The sequence below is a fragment of the Microcaecilia unicolor genome, chromosome 1 (assembly GCF_901765095.1).
Source record: "Microcaecilia unicolor chromosome 1, aMicUni1.1, whole genome shotgun sequence".
In the NCBI taxonomy this organism is placed as follows: Eukaryota; Metazoa; Chordata; class Amphibia; order Gymnophiona; family Siphonopidae; genus Microcaecilia; species Microcaecilia unicolor.
Window position 1 is genome coordinate 771,275,177 of NC_044031.1, and position 16,370 is coordinate 771,291,546.

The window sequence follows — 16,370 nt, forward strand, 5'->3', positions numbered from 1 at the left end:
TGCGCAGTAGAGACTTCCCTCTCTGTCCCATCTCCGCGTCAATACGTGATGACGAGGGCGGGACAGAGAGGGAAACTGCGCCGCCGAGGTTGATACCACTCCCCCCCACCCGCCCACCCGAGGTCGCCGCTACCGTTACCCCCCCCCCCACACACACACACACACACACACACACCCGGCCCGGGCCCTCTCTCCGCTACTAAACTTACACATCCATTCGCCGGAACGCAGCACGCACATCAGCTGAGCTGCTGTCGGCCTTCCTTCCCTGCCTGTGTCCCGCCCTCGCTGACGTTACGTCACAGGAGGGCGGGACACAGGCAGAGAAGGAAGGGCCGACGGCAGCTCAGCTGATGTGCGTGCTGCGTTCCGGCGAATGGATGTGTAAGTTTAGTAGCGGAGAGAGAGAGGGCCCGGGCCGGGTGGAGGGATGGCGGCGGCAGCGGCGACGACTCCGGGGGGGGGGGGGAACGGTAGCGGTGGCGACCTCAGGGGAGGGGGAAGGAAGGAAGGAAAACCCCAATACCAGCCCGTTTTTACGGGCTCAACGGCTAGTAATAAATAACAAACAAAGGGCTTCATGGGATACTCCTTAGGAAAATAAAGCATCATGGGATAGGAAGTCATGCTCTGTTGTGGACTAAAAGGCAATAGAAAGTAGCACTAAATGAATGGTTAGTTATCCACATGGATATGGGCTGGTAGTGGAGTGCCTCAAGAGTCTGTACTAGGAACTGTGCTGATTTAACATATTCATAAATGATCTAAAGATAGGAGTGACAAGTAAGGTGATCAAATTTATAGTAACATACAATTATTCAGATGTAATAAAAGGGCAGAGATTGTGCATCAGTATGAAGTGATACACATAAGGGAAAATAAGCCCTACAAGATTGCCGCTTGAGTCTGAAGGAGTGTGCAGGAGCTCTATAACATTGCGGGGTTTCGACTTCTTCCTTGGATGGTTTTTCCTTCCTTACGTTGCTGTAATATATACAAAAAAGTTACATTATGAGTTCATATCTTTAACTTATATTATCTCTAAATTTCTGATGCCTTGCTGAATCTTCCTCTGCATTAAAACTTCCGAATAATTTCACAGGAGTGAAATACAGCCATTTGATTTATGTCTCTAGGGAAGAGAAGTGCCCGTGTCGAGTTTAGTTTAATCTACCATAAAGGACTTTTTGGCACCTAACGTGTTGAATTATGTTTTGTGTCACCTCCACTGTTTTTCATGATTATGATTTTTCATAAACATAGTTTATCTATATTGGGATCAGTATTGTGTGACACTTATTTCTCTGTGCAGGAAGTAAAGGTGCAAAGGTTCAAACTGGTATATATGGGAAGGGAGCTGCCTACTCTCGGCACAACGCTGAGAGATTATTTCGGAAGCTGGTACTAGACCGAATCTTGGATGAAGAATTGTATATCACTGCCAATGACCAAGCTGTGGCATATGTATCGATAGGAGAGAAGGCACAAGCAGTTTTACATGGATATTTACAGGTATAAAACATTGCATATTATTAAAATACTGAAGTTTTTGTATATGTGGAAATAAGAATCAGTGACCAAGTTGTAGGTGATAACAGTTTTATTGGACTAACGTAATATTTCTTTAACAAATTTTCAAGAGTTATCCTCTTTCCTTGGTCACTAGTTTGCCTGATGCAAAGTTGGCAGAATTCACACTTCACCTAGATAAGATTATTACTGGGGAGGAGCTGGCTTTCTTGGTACAAATGGGTACCAATGATTTAGGAAAATGTGGTAAGGAGGTTCTTGAAGCCAAATTTAGAAAGTTGAAATCCAGAACCTTCAGAGTAGCATTTTCAGAATGCTCCTTATTCCACACACACAAGCCAAGAGGCAGGCTGAGCTCCAGAGTTTCAATGCACGGATGAGACAGTGGTGTGGAGATGAGGATTTAGATTTATTAGGAAATGGACAACATTCTTGGGACAAGGAAGCCTATTCCGAAAAGATGGGCACTACCTTAACAGAGATGGAACTAGGCTGCTTGTACTAAAGTTTAAAAAGGGAGTTAGCGGAACTTTTAAACTGAAATCTGGGGGAAGGCCAACAGTTGCTCAGCAGCAGGGGTATCTTGGAAGGATACTATCAAAACATGGAAATTAAGGCATCTCAATAGAGAGGTTGCAACAAAGGCAAAAGCAGGAGCCTTTAGGGAGAGAGCAGAATACAAATAGCAAATTTAGGGTTGCATTCTGATTAAAATGGTAATCGTGATCAATCACATGATTAAATATCTGTTATTTATTTAGTTTTGCTCCCACTGCATCTCCTTGTGACTCTGGGCAGGACACTTAACCCTACATTGCTCAGAGTCACAAAGAGCTGCATTGGAAACAAAATAAATAAATAACATACTGTTAATTATACAGCTCCATCCCTGTAGCTCTCCAGCCAGAAACTTCCCTGCCCACTTTCAAGGCCTACCCCTGTCAGGACCTTTGACCTTTGCCGTACTTCGCTGCCTGCTGGCTCAGCTGTGGCCACGCAATAGCGTCTCTCTCTCTCTCTCCGTTAGTGCTTGATTGCAGCGGGTTCTCCCTGACTTTACTTTCTCCTTTACTGTTATATTGTAATTCCTTTCACTCTTATTGTTAGCTATTGAACTGGTAGACTGGGCATCTAAATACATACTAACATAGTAAATGACGGCAGGTAAAGACCTGTATGATCCATCCAGTCTGCCCAACAAGATAAACTCATTTTACATGGTATGTGATACTTTATACCCGTTTGATTTGTCCTTGCCATTGTCAGGGCGCAGACCATAAAAGTCTGCCCAGCACTGTTCTTGTACTAAGTTCTGAAGCTAACGTCGAAGCCCCTTAAAATTTACATTCCAGCACATCCATATCTATTCAGTCACTATCAGGGCGTTGACTGTAGAAGTCTGCCCAGCACCGGTTTTGCTTCCCAGTTTCCGGCGTTGCCATCTAATCTCCGCTAAGATTCCATGGATCTATTCCTTCTAAACAGGATTCCTTTGTGCTTATCCCACGCATGTTTGAATTTCATTACTGTTTTCATCTCCACCACCTCCCGCGGGAGGGCATTCCACATATCCACCACCCTCTCTGTGAAAAAATACTTCCTGACATTACTCCTGAGTCTGCCCCCCCACCTTCAACCTCAATTCATGTCCTCTAGTTCTACCATCTTCCCGTCTCCGGAAAAGGTTCATTTGCGGATTAATACCTTTCAAATATTTGAACGTCTGTATCATGTCACCCGTTTCTCCTTTCCTCCAAGGTATACATGTTCAGGTCAGCAAGTCTCTCCTCGTACAGTTTGCAACGCAAATCCCATACCATTTTTGTAGCTTTTCTTTGCACCGCTTCCAGTCTTTTTACATCTTTAACAAGATACGGCCTCCAAAACTGAACACAATACTCCAAGTGAGACCTCACCAACGACTTGTAGAGGGGGCATCAACACCTCCTTTCTTCTGCTGGTTAAACCCCTCTCTATGCAGCCTAGAATCCTTCTGGCCACGGCCGTCGCCTTGTTGCATTGTTTCTTCACCTTTAGACCCTCAGACACCAACACCCCAAGGTCTCTCTCCTGAGTCGAGCTTACTAATCTCTCCCCTCCTAGCCAGTATCCCTCTTTTTATTTTCTGCACCCCAAGTGCATCACTCTACACTTCTTGGCATTAAATTTTAACTAGTATACACTCCCAACGGGGTTGTGAATAATGGTCTGGTTTTTGATGTTAATAGTTAAGTAACCTATATTAAACCTCCAAAACCTATAATCAATTATTCATAAAATCAAAAACCTAAAACTTGTGACAGTGTACAAAACAAAATTTTTTTAACATTTTTGTTCTGGTTGTGCTCAGTATTAGGGTATACCCTATAGCATCAGCTAGTTATCCAAGTATAAGGGTTTTCCCTTTAAAACATCATAGCACCCTACCGCCTTCCATAGTATTTTTGTTAATATCATTTATCATTAGTTATCTCAATTATATCGTCCAGCAGGGTACTTATCTTAATATTTGTGCAGATGGCTCCGCTTTGCTGGGTATGCCCCAAACTCGTGATTTCTTAACTATATGTTACTTAAATTTTCTGAGGTGTTCATAGTCCTTGATGTTAATATGGCATCATCTCGGCAGTTCCCGACATGTATACATGTTTCGCCCTAAGCGTCCTCAGGGGAACAAATGGACTAGAAATGAAACCAAACAATTAATTAAAATCTAGAGTCTTCATTATTTGAACATAGTTTATAATCTATTAAAGTTACATACGGATAGTCACAACATTTGCTATCCATCACTTCTTCATTATCATCATAATGCATATTTCTCTATATAAAAGGCAACACCAACGTTCTATGAAGCCTCCTGCCGGAAGTGTGAAGGGGGAGAGATATCCGGTTTCCCCATGAGTGTCTGGCCCGCCCTCTCTGTAACACAAACAGTCAGTGAAGGAAAACAGCAAAGCACGAAATCAAATCGCTCGCTCTGTAATAGTGAAGGACTCAGAGGGGGGGGAGGGGAGAGAGGCCAGAGGGCAGGGACACACACACTCCCATATGCACACAGAAGAAAGCCTTGCTAGCCCCCCCCCCCCCCCCCCCCCGTTTCATTTGCATCAGAAACAGGGCTTTTTTACTGAAGGACTCAGAGGGGGGAGGGGAGAGAGGGCAGAGGGCAGGGACACACACACTCCCACATGCACACAGAAGAAAACCTTGCTAGCCCCCGTTTCATTTGCATCAGAAACGGGGCTTTTTTACTAGTTCATAATATGTCTTGTAAAATCTTCGTAGCTAACCTGTAATGAATCAGCCTCGCCTCCTCTCAACCGGCAGGAAAACGCCGGTACATGCGCAGTAACAACCCACTAACTTGCCACCAACCCATTTTAAACTTACGAGAGGTGTGTCACAGTCCACCAATCAATTTCCTTATTCAGTCCATACGGGATCACTGTGCTTCACTGATAAATCATGCGCTGTTCCCTCCGTATCAGCTCTGCCATGACATCCGCATTAAAATCAGCGGGTAGTTGATGTAGTACTACAAATCGGGGATCCGCTTCCGCATGAGCCGCTTCAAGCCAATGTGTTACCAGGGGTGCTTCTTCTTCTTCTCTATTGCGCCGCAAGTTACTTAAATGTTCGGCAATTCGATCTTTTACCCTTCGCTTCGTCTGGCCAATATACCACAATTTGCAGGGACATTGAATCCCATATACGACCCGTGCTGTTTCGTAATGTGTATTCTCTCCCTGTAACTGGATGTTTAACTGATGATGTACTCCATGCATGGAGTGGAGGAGTGGTTAGGGTGGTGGACTTTGGTCCTGGGGAACTGAGTTTGATTCCCACTTCAGGCACAGGCAGCTCCTTGTGACTCTGGGCAAGTCACTTAACCCTCCATTGCCCCATGGAAGCCGCATTGAGCCTGCCATGAGTGGGAAAGCGCGGGGTACAAATGTAACAAAAAAAACATGCATACCAGCAATACACACAATGCTGGCATTTATCATGACCCCCTTCATTGGGTTTATTTAATTGTCCACTTCTGTTCCTCAGAACTTCACCCAGATTTCTTGATCTAGTGTGTGCAAAACAAATGTCCGTTGGCATCTCATGTAATTGTAGTATGGGCCAGTGCTCTGTTTCTGGTTGGGTCAGGTTTCATGGGAATCCCCTCCTTTTGTCTGTTAAATTTTCAGTTCTTCCTTAAATTACCCTGCACAGCATAGGTGTTAGGCAAGACTGTTTTCCTTAAGAGGGAAGCCAGCAGATCCTTCCTGGAAGAAGTTTTCATGTTTGAAGGTTCCAGTCGAGTACAGAGGTCTCTTTGTTTTTTGAAAATTGCTGGTTTTTAAATTCTTGCCAGCTGCTTTAGTTATGAGTACCTCACAGAAATTGGAGGTGTACCTATGAATAGAGGTGCATTTACTGTATCTGCTTTACTGGCAATTAAAAAATAAAAAAAAGGTTAGTTGTGTTCCTTTCTATGGTAGAGTATGTGCAATCTAGTTTTACAGTTTGCTCTTTATATAGGTTATTCTTTGCCTAATTTTTACCTTAGTGTCCCTTTGGGTACTTGTAGTGGGGTTAGGTTTGTTTGGTGCAGGGTCTGACTAAAGTCAGGCATTTAGCGTTCACTCCCTGTTACTCAAATCAGCAGAGGTGGCAGCCTACTTCTCGGGCAGACTGTTCTTTGCTGAATTTTGTGAGCACACCCCACATTGCTCAGTCCGGAGAGAGCTGAGGCTGTTCTTTCCAAGGCATGCCCTGGTTTGATTTAAAAAAAAAAAAATAGTTTAAGCTGAGTATGGTCTTTTGGGAGTTTTGTTGTATGTAGTCTTATTAATTTCCAGAAGGATGTGCTGCTCTGCTTCTTGAGAGTTATCAATCAGGGTACAGATTTTGAAGGCAAGGCGTTCTTTGATTGGGAGCCAGTGCAGTTTTTCGCAGAGAGGTTTTGCGCTTTCAAATCGGGTTTTTGCAAATATAAGCCTAGCTGCCGTGTTTTGAGCGGTCTGGAGTTTCTTTAAGGTTTGTTCTTTGCATCCTGCATAAATTCCATTGCAGTAGTCCACATGGCTTAGCACCATTGCTTGTATCAGGTTATTTCCCTCGGGAAGAATTGTTTCAGGCGTTTGAGTTTCCACATTGAGTGGAACATTTTCTTTGTTGTGGATGCAGCTTGGCTCTCTAGTGTTAAGTTGCGGTCTATTGTAATGCCGAGGATTTTCAGACTGTCTGATATAGGAAGGGTGTAGTCTGGGGTGTTGATACTTGTGGGATTGTCTGCGCTGTGTTGGGATGAGAGGATGAGACAATGAGGGTTTTTTTCTTTATTGAGTTTTAGTTGAAATGCATTTGCCAATGAGTCCATGATGTTCAAGCTGAGCTTGATTTCGTTGGTGATTTCTGTCAGTTTGGTATTGTACAGAATGTATATTATGACATCGTCTGCATATATGGAAGGGTGGAGGCCTTGGTTGGATAAGGATTTGGCTAGTGGAGTCATCATTAGATTGAAGAGTATCGGTGATAGCGGTGATCCTTGTAGTACTCCACAGTCTGCTTTCCACGGTGGTGATATGCTTGAGTTTGATTTTACTTGGTATGTTCTTGTGGTTAGGAAGCCCTTGATCCAGCTAAGTATGTTTCCACCAATTCTGAGTTTGTCTAGTTATCTTATTAATATATTATGGTTTACCATGTCGAATGCACTGGACATGTCGAATTGGAGGAGGAGGATGTTTTTGCCTGTTGCTATTTCCTGTTTATCAATAGAAATCAAACAAAATAAAACATGGAAAAGAAAATAAGATGATACCTTTTTTATTGGACATAACTTAATACATTTCTTGATTAGCTTTCGAAGGTTGCCCTTCTTCCTCAGATCGGAAATAAGCAAATGTGCTAGCTGACAGTGTATATAAGTGAAAACATTCAAGCATTACTATGACAGTCTGACAGGGTGGGAGGAGGGGGGTGGGTAGGAAGTATGCATGGGGACATCAAAGCATATCATTGATATTCTAACAGGGTGGGTGTGGATAGGTGAAGGGAGGGTGATCAACAGAGACATACAGCTTTATGGTTTATAATGGGCTAGGAACCCCAGATCCTTGTTAAGTCCTTTCTGTTGGGTGTTAAAATATTCAATCATTCTGACTTCAAAGGTCTTACGTTCTTGTATGGTTTTAAAGTTACCTTTCAGGATTCTCACTGTGAAGTCACTGGTACAGTGTCCTGGTCCTGTAAAATGTTGACCAACAGGCGTGGGAACCCTGCTGGCACCAGTATTGTTCATATGATGTCTATGTAAATTGAATCTTGTCTTAAGCATCTGGCCTGTTTCTCCAATATAGCATCCTTCGTTACATTTTTAACACTGAATGATATATACCACATTGGAAGATCAGCAAGTGAAAGATCCCTTTATGTTGAATATCTTTCCTTTGTGGATGACTTTGGGGTCCTGTGAAATATTTTGGCATAGTTTGCAACTGGATAAATTACAGGGAAGTGTGCCCTTCTGTTCCTTTCAGTCTGTGATGGAAGTTTACTTCTGATTAGCTTGTGTTTTAAGTTGGGTGGCTGTCGGAAGGCCAGTACTGGTGGGGATGGGAATATCTCTTTCAGTAATTCATCCTCCTGGAGTATAGGTTGTAGATCTCTTATGATTTTCCTCAGTTTTTCCAGCTCTGGATTGTATGTCACTACAAGCGGGATTCTGTCTGTGGATTTTTTCTTTTTGTACTGTAGCAGATTCTCCCTGGGTGTTTTGAGGGAGGAGGCAATATTCTTGGAGATTATTTTGGGGTTGTAGCCTGTTTGAAGGATGCAGTCAGGCTTTTAAGGTGTCTGTCTCTGTCCACTGGGTCAGAGCAGATACGGTGGTATCTTGTGGCTTGGCTGTAAATGATGGATCTTTTTGTATGTGAAGGATGGAAGCTGGAGTTGTGGAGGTAGCTGCATCTGTCTGTGGGTTTCTTGTATATAGATGTTTGTATACAGCCATCACTGATTGAGACCTTGGTGTCCAAAAAATTGACTTTTTCTGGGGAGTAGTCAATTTTGAATCTGATTGTCGGATGGTATGTATTGAATGCAGAATAAAATTGTTTCAGAGTTTCTTCACCCTCCGTCCAAATCATAAAAATGTCATCGATGTACCGGTAGTATTTTAGAGGTTTGGTCTGGTGTGTATTCAGAAATTCAGAAATGTCTCTTCCAGCTCAGCCATAAAAAGGTTGGCATATTGGGGTGCTGTCCTGGTGCCCATCGCAGTGCCCATTATTTGTAGATAGATATCATTGTTAAAGTGGAAGTAGTTGTGAGTTAAAATGAATTTGATTAATTTTTTAATAGTTTCTGGTGAGTATTGATGGTCCAGTGTGGATTTTTTTTAGGAGTCTTCCACATGCAGCTATGCCATCCGCATGTGGAATGTTGCTGTATAGTGATTCTACATCCTTCGTGACCAGAAGGGTGTTAGGTGGTAGTTGCTTGATATTTTTCAATTTATTCAGAAAGTCTGTGGTGTCTTGTATGAAGCTGTTAGTTTTGTGTACGAGAGGTTTCAGAATTCCCTCTATGAATCCAGATATTTCTTCCGTGAGTGTGCCAATACCTGATATGATTGGTCTGCCAGGGTTTCCCAGTTTGTGGATCTTGGGTAGCATGTAAAATGTGCCCACGGAAGGTTGATTTGGTATGAGTTTCTTCAGGTGAGGTTGCGCTTGTGTAGGAAATGTTTTGATAAGGTCTTTCAGCTGTTTTGTGTAATCCTGTGTGGGGTCCTCAGTTAGTTTCCTGTAGTATTTATTGTCTGAGAGCTGTCTGTGCCCCTCTTCAATGTATTTTTGTATGTCCATAATTACCACTGCGCCTCCTTTGTCTGCGGGTTTGATGATAATGCGTTCGTTAGTTTGTAGGGTTCTTATGGCCGCTCTTTCTGGTGGGGTAAGATTGTACAGAATTCTTTTTTGTTTGTTGGAGAGTTGCGATTTAACCCTATGTCTGAAACTTTCTATGTAATTATCCAGTTTGTAGTTTTGTCCCTCCTGTGGGGTGAAATAAGTGTTCTTCTGTTTAAGACTGTATTTCGGATCATTTGATGTCTCTCTATTGTGGAAATGTGCTTTAAGACACATTTTTGTGAAGAATTCTTCTAGGTCTGAATATAGCTGGATTTCATCTAGGTTATTCGATGGGCAGAATGAGAGCCCTTTGGAAAGCACAGAGATCTCATGTTGTGATAATTGATGGTTCGAGAGGTATTAAGTTATGTCCAATAAAAAAGGTATCATCTTATTTTCTTTTCCATGTTTTATTTTGTTTGATTTCTATTGATAACCTTAAGAGTGGACTAACACGGCTACCACACTCCTCTACATATTTCCTGTTTGAATTTGACTAGGAGAGTGATTGGTACTGTTTCAGTACTGTGGAGGGGGCGAAAACCTGACTGTGATTCATGTAGTATTGAATGTTTGTTTATGTAATTTGTAAGTTGTTTGGTTACCATACTTTCCATCAGTTTGACTACAAACCGGATCGATGCTACTGGATGGTAGTTTGTGATTTCATTTTTTTTCTTGGTGTCTTTTGGTATCGGGATGAGTAAGATATTGCCATTTTCCTTAGGGAAGAGACCTTGCTGAAGCATGTAGTTCAGGTGGGATGTGAGGTCTCCTATGAAGCGGTTACGAACGGATTTCATTAGGTAGCTGGGACAGATATCCCGTTTACAGTGTGTGTTGGAGAACCTGCTGATCGCCTGGGTAACTGATTCGGCGGTAAGGAGGGTGAAGTTTAACCAGGTCCGGTCAGCCAGGTATTCTCCAGTGGTTGGGTCCAGCTCATTAAGGACGTTTTCGATGTCAGTGGTGTCCTGCGGTAGCGTATTGCGTAGTTTTACAATTTTTGTTGAAATATTTAGCAAATTCATCTGCAGATGGGATGTCTGTATTCGTTGTAGTGACCAGGTTGGTGTCTAGGAGATTGTTCACCAGTTAGTATAGTTCCTTTTTGTCTTTGTAATCTGTCCCTATTTTATTTTTATAGAATAATCTTTTGGTCTGTCTGTGTTTGTATTTTCTTTGTATTTGTTTCCAGGTGTTAAGTGTATGTTTATCCTTTGGTTTTTTTTCCATGCTTGTTAGAGTTTTCTGGATTGTGTTTTTAGCTTTTTCAGTTCATCGTTGAACCATGGTATCGATTTATGCTTGCGTGAGGTTCTAGTTCATAAGGGTGCTATTTCGTCTAGTATGCTTTTGCATCTTTTATCCCATTCTATGAGGTAGTAAATGGAGTCTGTGTTGCCCATTCGTTATTGTATATTAGTTGCCAGAATGTTTTTGTGTCTACTTGACCTCTTGTGCTGTAAGATGTGTGTTCTTGTGTTCGTTGTGAACCCTTCTTCTGCCAATGCAGGGACAGGTTTAGTTTGTAGTGGTCGGCCCATGGGGTTTCTGTTCATTTGATATCAGTTATTAAGTTTTGGTCTGATGAGAAAACTCATCAGTGTGCGCCCTTTTTTGTGGGTTGCTTGCATTTGTGGCCATTTGAGATCCCATAAGCGGAGGAATCCCTTGCATTCTCGTGCATTAGTAGAGTTTGGGTCTTCTAAGTGGAGGTTGATGTCTCCTAATACTAGTATATTGGAGTTGGTTATACATGTGTTTGAGATGAAGTCCATGAAGTTAGTCTGGCTTTCGTTCCAGTTACCTGGAGGTCTGTAAAACAGGACACAGTTCAATTGATCATGTAGGGTATTGTTGTGGATTCTAATTGAGGCTATTTCTAGTTGAGATGTTATGGACTCGGCAGTGGTTTCGGTGGTAAAGTGGAATCGGTGGATTAGTAGTATGCCTCTGCCTCTTTTTTCTTTCCTGGTCCAATGTGTGATTTTGTATCCTGGGGGGGGCACAGGTCTAGGATTATAGGGTCCTTTTGGTCATGGATCCAGGTTTCAGTAATTAAGAGTAGGTCAAGGTTTTCTGACAGTCTGTTAGTATTGCAGTTTTGTTTACCGCGGATCTGACGTTGATGCAGCCCACTTGGATTGTTTGAAGTCCTGTACACACTCAGAAAAATCTTCTGGGGTTTTATGAGCTCTGACACGATTTATCCTGCTGTCTTCAGAGAACCCCCTATTTCTACTCTCTCTGTGTTTCTACACTGCTGCCAACGACTTCTTTTCAGAGGTGGACTGGAACAGCAATTGTTGTGGTTACTAATACATGTCCATGTTATTTTAAAAATATATAAAGTGGAGGAACATAGAGAAGAAGGTGACAGATCGGATCACCCTGTGCATTCCATCTGACCATTTGTGTCTGCTTACCATGCTGTTACATGTCTGTTATAGTCTCCATCATCCCAGGCTCTGTTGGGGCTTCAATTATCTCTACAGAGAAAAGGTGGTGAATTGTCTACAATCATGTTTGATAGACCTCTTTACTAATGGAGTGTTTATCAGAGAGAGTGGCAAATTTTGCTTACCCCAATCCCTAAAAACCCCAAATTGTCACCAGCTATTGCATCCATTCCTCTACTTACTAAACAACAGGAAACCATGGTGGCTAAACAGCTTAACAGCATATTTGGATAAACACCGCATTCTCCCCAGTTCTCAATCGGGCTTTAGATGTAACTTTAGCACTGAAGCTGTCGTCACTTCTTATTAGTCATCAGATCAGCAAGAGCCACAGAATCCTAGTCATGCAGTTTGATCTAGTTCATCACGAAATATTACAGTCTCTTTTGGATTTTTTTATGGTGTCTGTGGACCTGTCGTGGAATGGTTTAGAGGCTTTAAGTTTAGGACTCATCAAGTGAAAAAAATACTCAGTCCTTCTCATGGACATTGGAATGTGGCGCCTTGCAGGGCTCACCACTGTCCCCCATCTTACTTAATGTTCTGATGTCCTAGTTAGCCGTTAAACATTCCTATGCCAATTTTTAGACTTATATTTATGCCGGTTATAATTCCTTTCACAAATTCTAATGAAAAGACTCAGTTCCTTGTATTAGGGAACTCTCTCAATCCATTCACAGGAACATCTTTAGTCATTAATAAGGTAGTATTTCAGTTACAGAATCAGATTAAGATATTAGGGGTCATGTTTGATGAATCTTTGACCTTTGGCCCATATGTGAATAGTGTGATAAAAAAGGGATTTTATACAGTGAGAAAATTACATAGAGTAAGGTCAAATTTCAACTTTAATACATTTAGATTGATAGCTCAGACTTCACTTCTAGCACAGTTGGACTATTGCAATGCAATACTTGTGAGCTCATCAGAAAATCTACTGAAAAATTGCAGGCCTATCAGAATAGGGGAGAGAGGAGAATTGCTGAACATGGATGGAGGGGCAGGGGAGAGAGGAAATTTGCTGGATATGGATGGATAGAGGAGAGGGCAGGGGAGAATGGAGAGCTGCTGGACAGGGATGGATGAAGGGGAGGGCAGGGGAGAGAGGAGAGTTGCTAGACATGGATGGAGGGGAGGGAAGACAGGAAGGAGATGCACATGGATGAAGGGGAGGGCAGGGGGAGAGATGAGAAATCGCTGGACATGGAGGAGAGGGCAGGGGAGAGAGGAAAATTGCTGGACACAGATGGATGGAGGAGAGGGCAGGGGAGAAGGAAGAGTTGTTGGACATGGATGGATGGAGGGGAGGGAAGTCAGGAAGGAGATGTACATGGAGGCAGGGGAGGAAAGAGAGGAGAAATGCTGAACATGGATGGAGTGGAGGGCAGGGAAGAGAGGAGAAGTGGACAAGGATGGAGGGAAGGAAAGACAAAGGAAGAAGATGCACACGGATGGAGTGAAAGGGAGAGAGGAGAAATGCTGGACATGGATGGAGGGGAGGGAAGACAGAGGAAGTAGATGCACATGGATGGAGGGGAGGGGACTGAGGAGAAATGCTGGATATGGATGGAGGGGAAATTGCTGAATTTAAGGACTGGATCGGAACACTTTGAGGGCAGATGTTGAAACTGGAGGAAGGATAGGGACAGGGCTACAGAAAAAATATCAAATGGAAAGAAGACACTGCGTAAAACAGAAGACACTGGGACCAAAGCTAATAGAAAAACTAAATGCTCAGACAGCAAAGGTAGAAAACATGTTTTTATTCATATTAATTGGAATATGTCAGCTTTTGGAAATGTGCATTTGTGATATTTTGCATGTAAGTTTCAATTTTTCTAGTATTGCTGCATGCTGAGTCTGACTTCTTGAGGTAACTTTCCATTTCAGTATTTTGCCTTCATATCTGTTGTCATGTGTTTTTCATGTGTGATCAAGGTGCAGTATTCTGCTAGCGTGTAGTATTTTCAGCCTTTTTAGTTTTGTTCTTGTTTCACTAGTTTGTGTACTGGTGTTTTAAAGCCCGGTGCTGCCTTTCCACGCATAAGGTTGTAGCTCGTCCTGTCCTTGGAATTAGTGCTGTTATGGTTTGGTAAGGTTATGAGTGTGTTTTTGCACAAGTTTGTGTATAGTGTTTTGCAGTGGAGAGATTGTGTGTTGGCCTTACTGAGGTGGCACCAAAACATCTGAAAGGGTGTAGAGCCTAAATCATGACACACTACCTCTTGAAGGATCTACATATGCTCGTTAATAATAGGAGCTCATTGTGAACACTTTCCACCCTAAAAGGGTGTTTTATTTATTTATTTATTTATTTTATTACATTTGTACCCCGCGCTTTCCCACTCATGGCAGGTTGTGGCTGTAAATGAGAATTGTGATATTGTGATCCCTTGTTTCATATTGTTGACGGTCTGCATTTTCCGTATGGGTGATATATTGGTGTATTAGATTCTGCCCAGTGTAATATTTATGGTACAGTAAAGTTCTGAGTGTGTTTTTGCACAAAGTTGTGCATAGTGTTTTGCAGTTGAGCGATTGTGCTTAGAATATGCTTTGAGCAACCACTTTATTCTTTGACATATGATACATATCTAATATCTAAATTTAATAAAAGGTATTAATTGTGACTATTTTATTTTTACTTATTTTTTTTTCTGTGTTGTCAGACTATTATGGATGTAAGCTCCGCCCCTGGCCCCACCTCTAACCCCTTCCCCACCTGTAACCCCTCCCCCTTTAGCCTCCCCAAACAGTTGGGCCACCGACCGCCTATGATTACATTGGTTTCCTGTCAGGGCTCAAATTGTTTTTAAATTGTGTGCTCTGACTTGGTTTAGTTCCTGCTTATTTAGCTGACCTTGTTATTGTGGTGCATTACCATAGATGTTGCAATACGGCAGTCCTAAGGGAACTGTTTATAAGACTGTGTTTAATGGATATCTTCCTTATCAGTCAGTTAAATGGTGGAACTCCCTTCTTTTGGAGATAAAATCAACTGCTCACTATGGTTTGTTTTTGGAAAGTACTTAAAACATTTCTCTTTAAGAGGTTCCTTGAATAGTGTGTATTTTATTGATTGTATCTCTCTGGGAATGCATGCAACTCTCATGGGACTATGTAGGATACAAGAGACTCGTATTTCACGGTACTACATCACATAACATGCAGTAATGGTTTATTCTTACTTTGCTCCAATGAAATTAAACTAAAAGGTTTCAGAGCCTAAAAATAATTCATGAGAGATATAAGGAGAGTTGAGAAATGGTCATGTGTCAATGAAATATAATGTAAAAAAAATACATCATGCATTTGGGAATGCAGAAGTAACATAGTAACATAGTAGATAACGGCAGAAAAAGACCTGCACGGTCCATCCAGTCTGCCCAACAAGATAAACTCATATGTGCTACTTTTTGTGTATACCTTACCTTGATTTGTACCTGTCCTTTTCAGGGCACAGACCGTATAAGTCTGCCCAGCACCATCCCCGCCTCCCAACCACCTGCTCTGGCACAGACCGTATAAGTCTGCCCAGCACTAACTCCGCCTCCCAACCACCAGTCCCATCTCCCACCACCGGCTCTGTCAAGCAGGGTCCAAGAGTAGAGAGGGTAGACTCAGGAGGAGCCTCAGGAAATATTTTTCACAGAATTGGTGGCAGTTGTGGAGATGGTGTTCAGAGAGGGCCTGTTATAAGTACAGAGGTGGAGAAAGGTATATCTAGAGATCAAAGAGGATCTGCAGTCTTTACACTGTCAGTTTGTTTGGATGGAGATCGGTGGACTCATTGTCCTGCTATAGTTGCACAGTTTTTGCAGACATGTTTCCTGTTTGCAGGTGGAATTTCAGGATGTGGAGAGCATCAGTAGCATCAGAAAGCAGTCTTCTGTAAGCAGCCATGTGTCTCAGAGGGAGGAGATGGTGAAGAAGTGCCTGAAGGAGCTCACAGAGCTTTGCAAGCGGCTTGGCAAAATTTTTGGTGTCCACTACTTCAATATTTTTAATACTGCCACTATAAAAAGAATTGCAGGTAATTTCATCCATTTGCTGAATTGTATTGCATTTCCTTCCCTTAGGGCATACTTTATGCCAGGGGTGGGCTACCATGGTCCTGGAGGGCCACAACCCAATCTGGTTTTCAAGGTTTCCACAATAAATATGCATGAGATCTATTTATATACAATGGAATCAGTCCATTCAAATCAATGTCATCCATATTCATTGTGGAAATCTTGAAAACCCAACTGGATTGTGGCCCTTGAGGACCATGGTTGCCCATCCATGCTTTAGACACTTGCATCATTTTATTTGCATTGGAATTAAGCTCCAGGAGCTTTAACTAGTGTGAATTAATTTCTTTTGCAGAAACAAATGACTCTTCAGGATTATTTTGGACTGAATTTCTCTTACCTTTTAATCTTTTGGGCTGAGAATTTCTCTTACACTTGTAATGTGGTATCGA

The 16,370-nt window shown here is 42.3% G+C and overlaps 1 protein-coding gene across 1 annotated transcript in view; it reads left to right on the plus strand.

The window, feature by feature from the left end:
- Positions 1-16,370, plus strand: part of BLM (BLM RecQ like helicase) — an 86,675-nt gene that overhangs the window by 62,982 nt on the left and 7,323 nt on the right. Inside the window, exons 16-17 of the mRNA XM_030189833.1 lie at positions 1,313-1,512; positions 15,746-15,938. Of these exons, the coding sequence (XP_030045693.1) occupies positions 1,313-1,512; positions 15,746-15,938 (393 nt within the window). The remainder of the gene's footprint in view (positions 1-1,312; positions 1,513-15,745; positions 15,939-16,370) is intronic.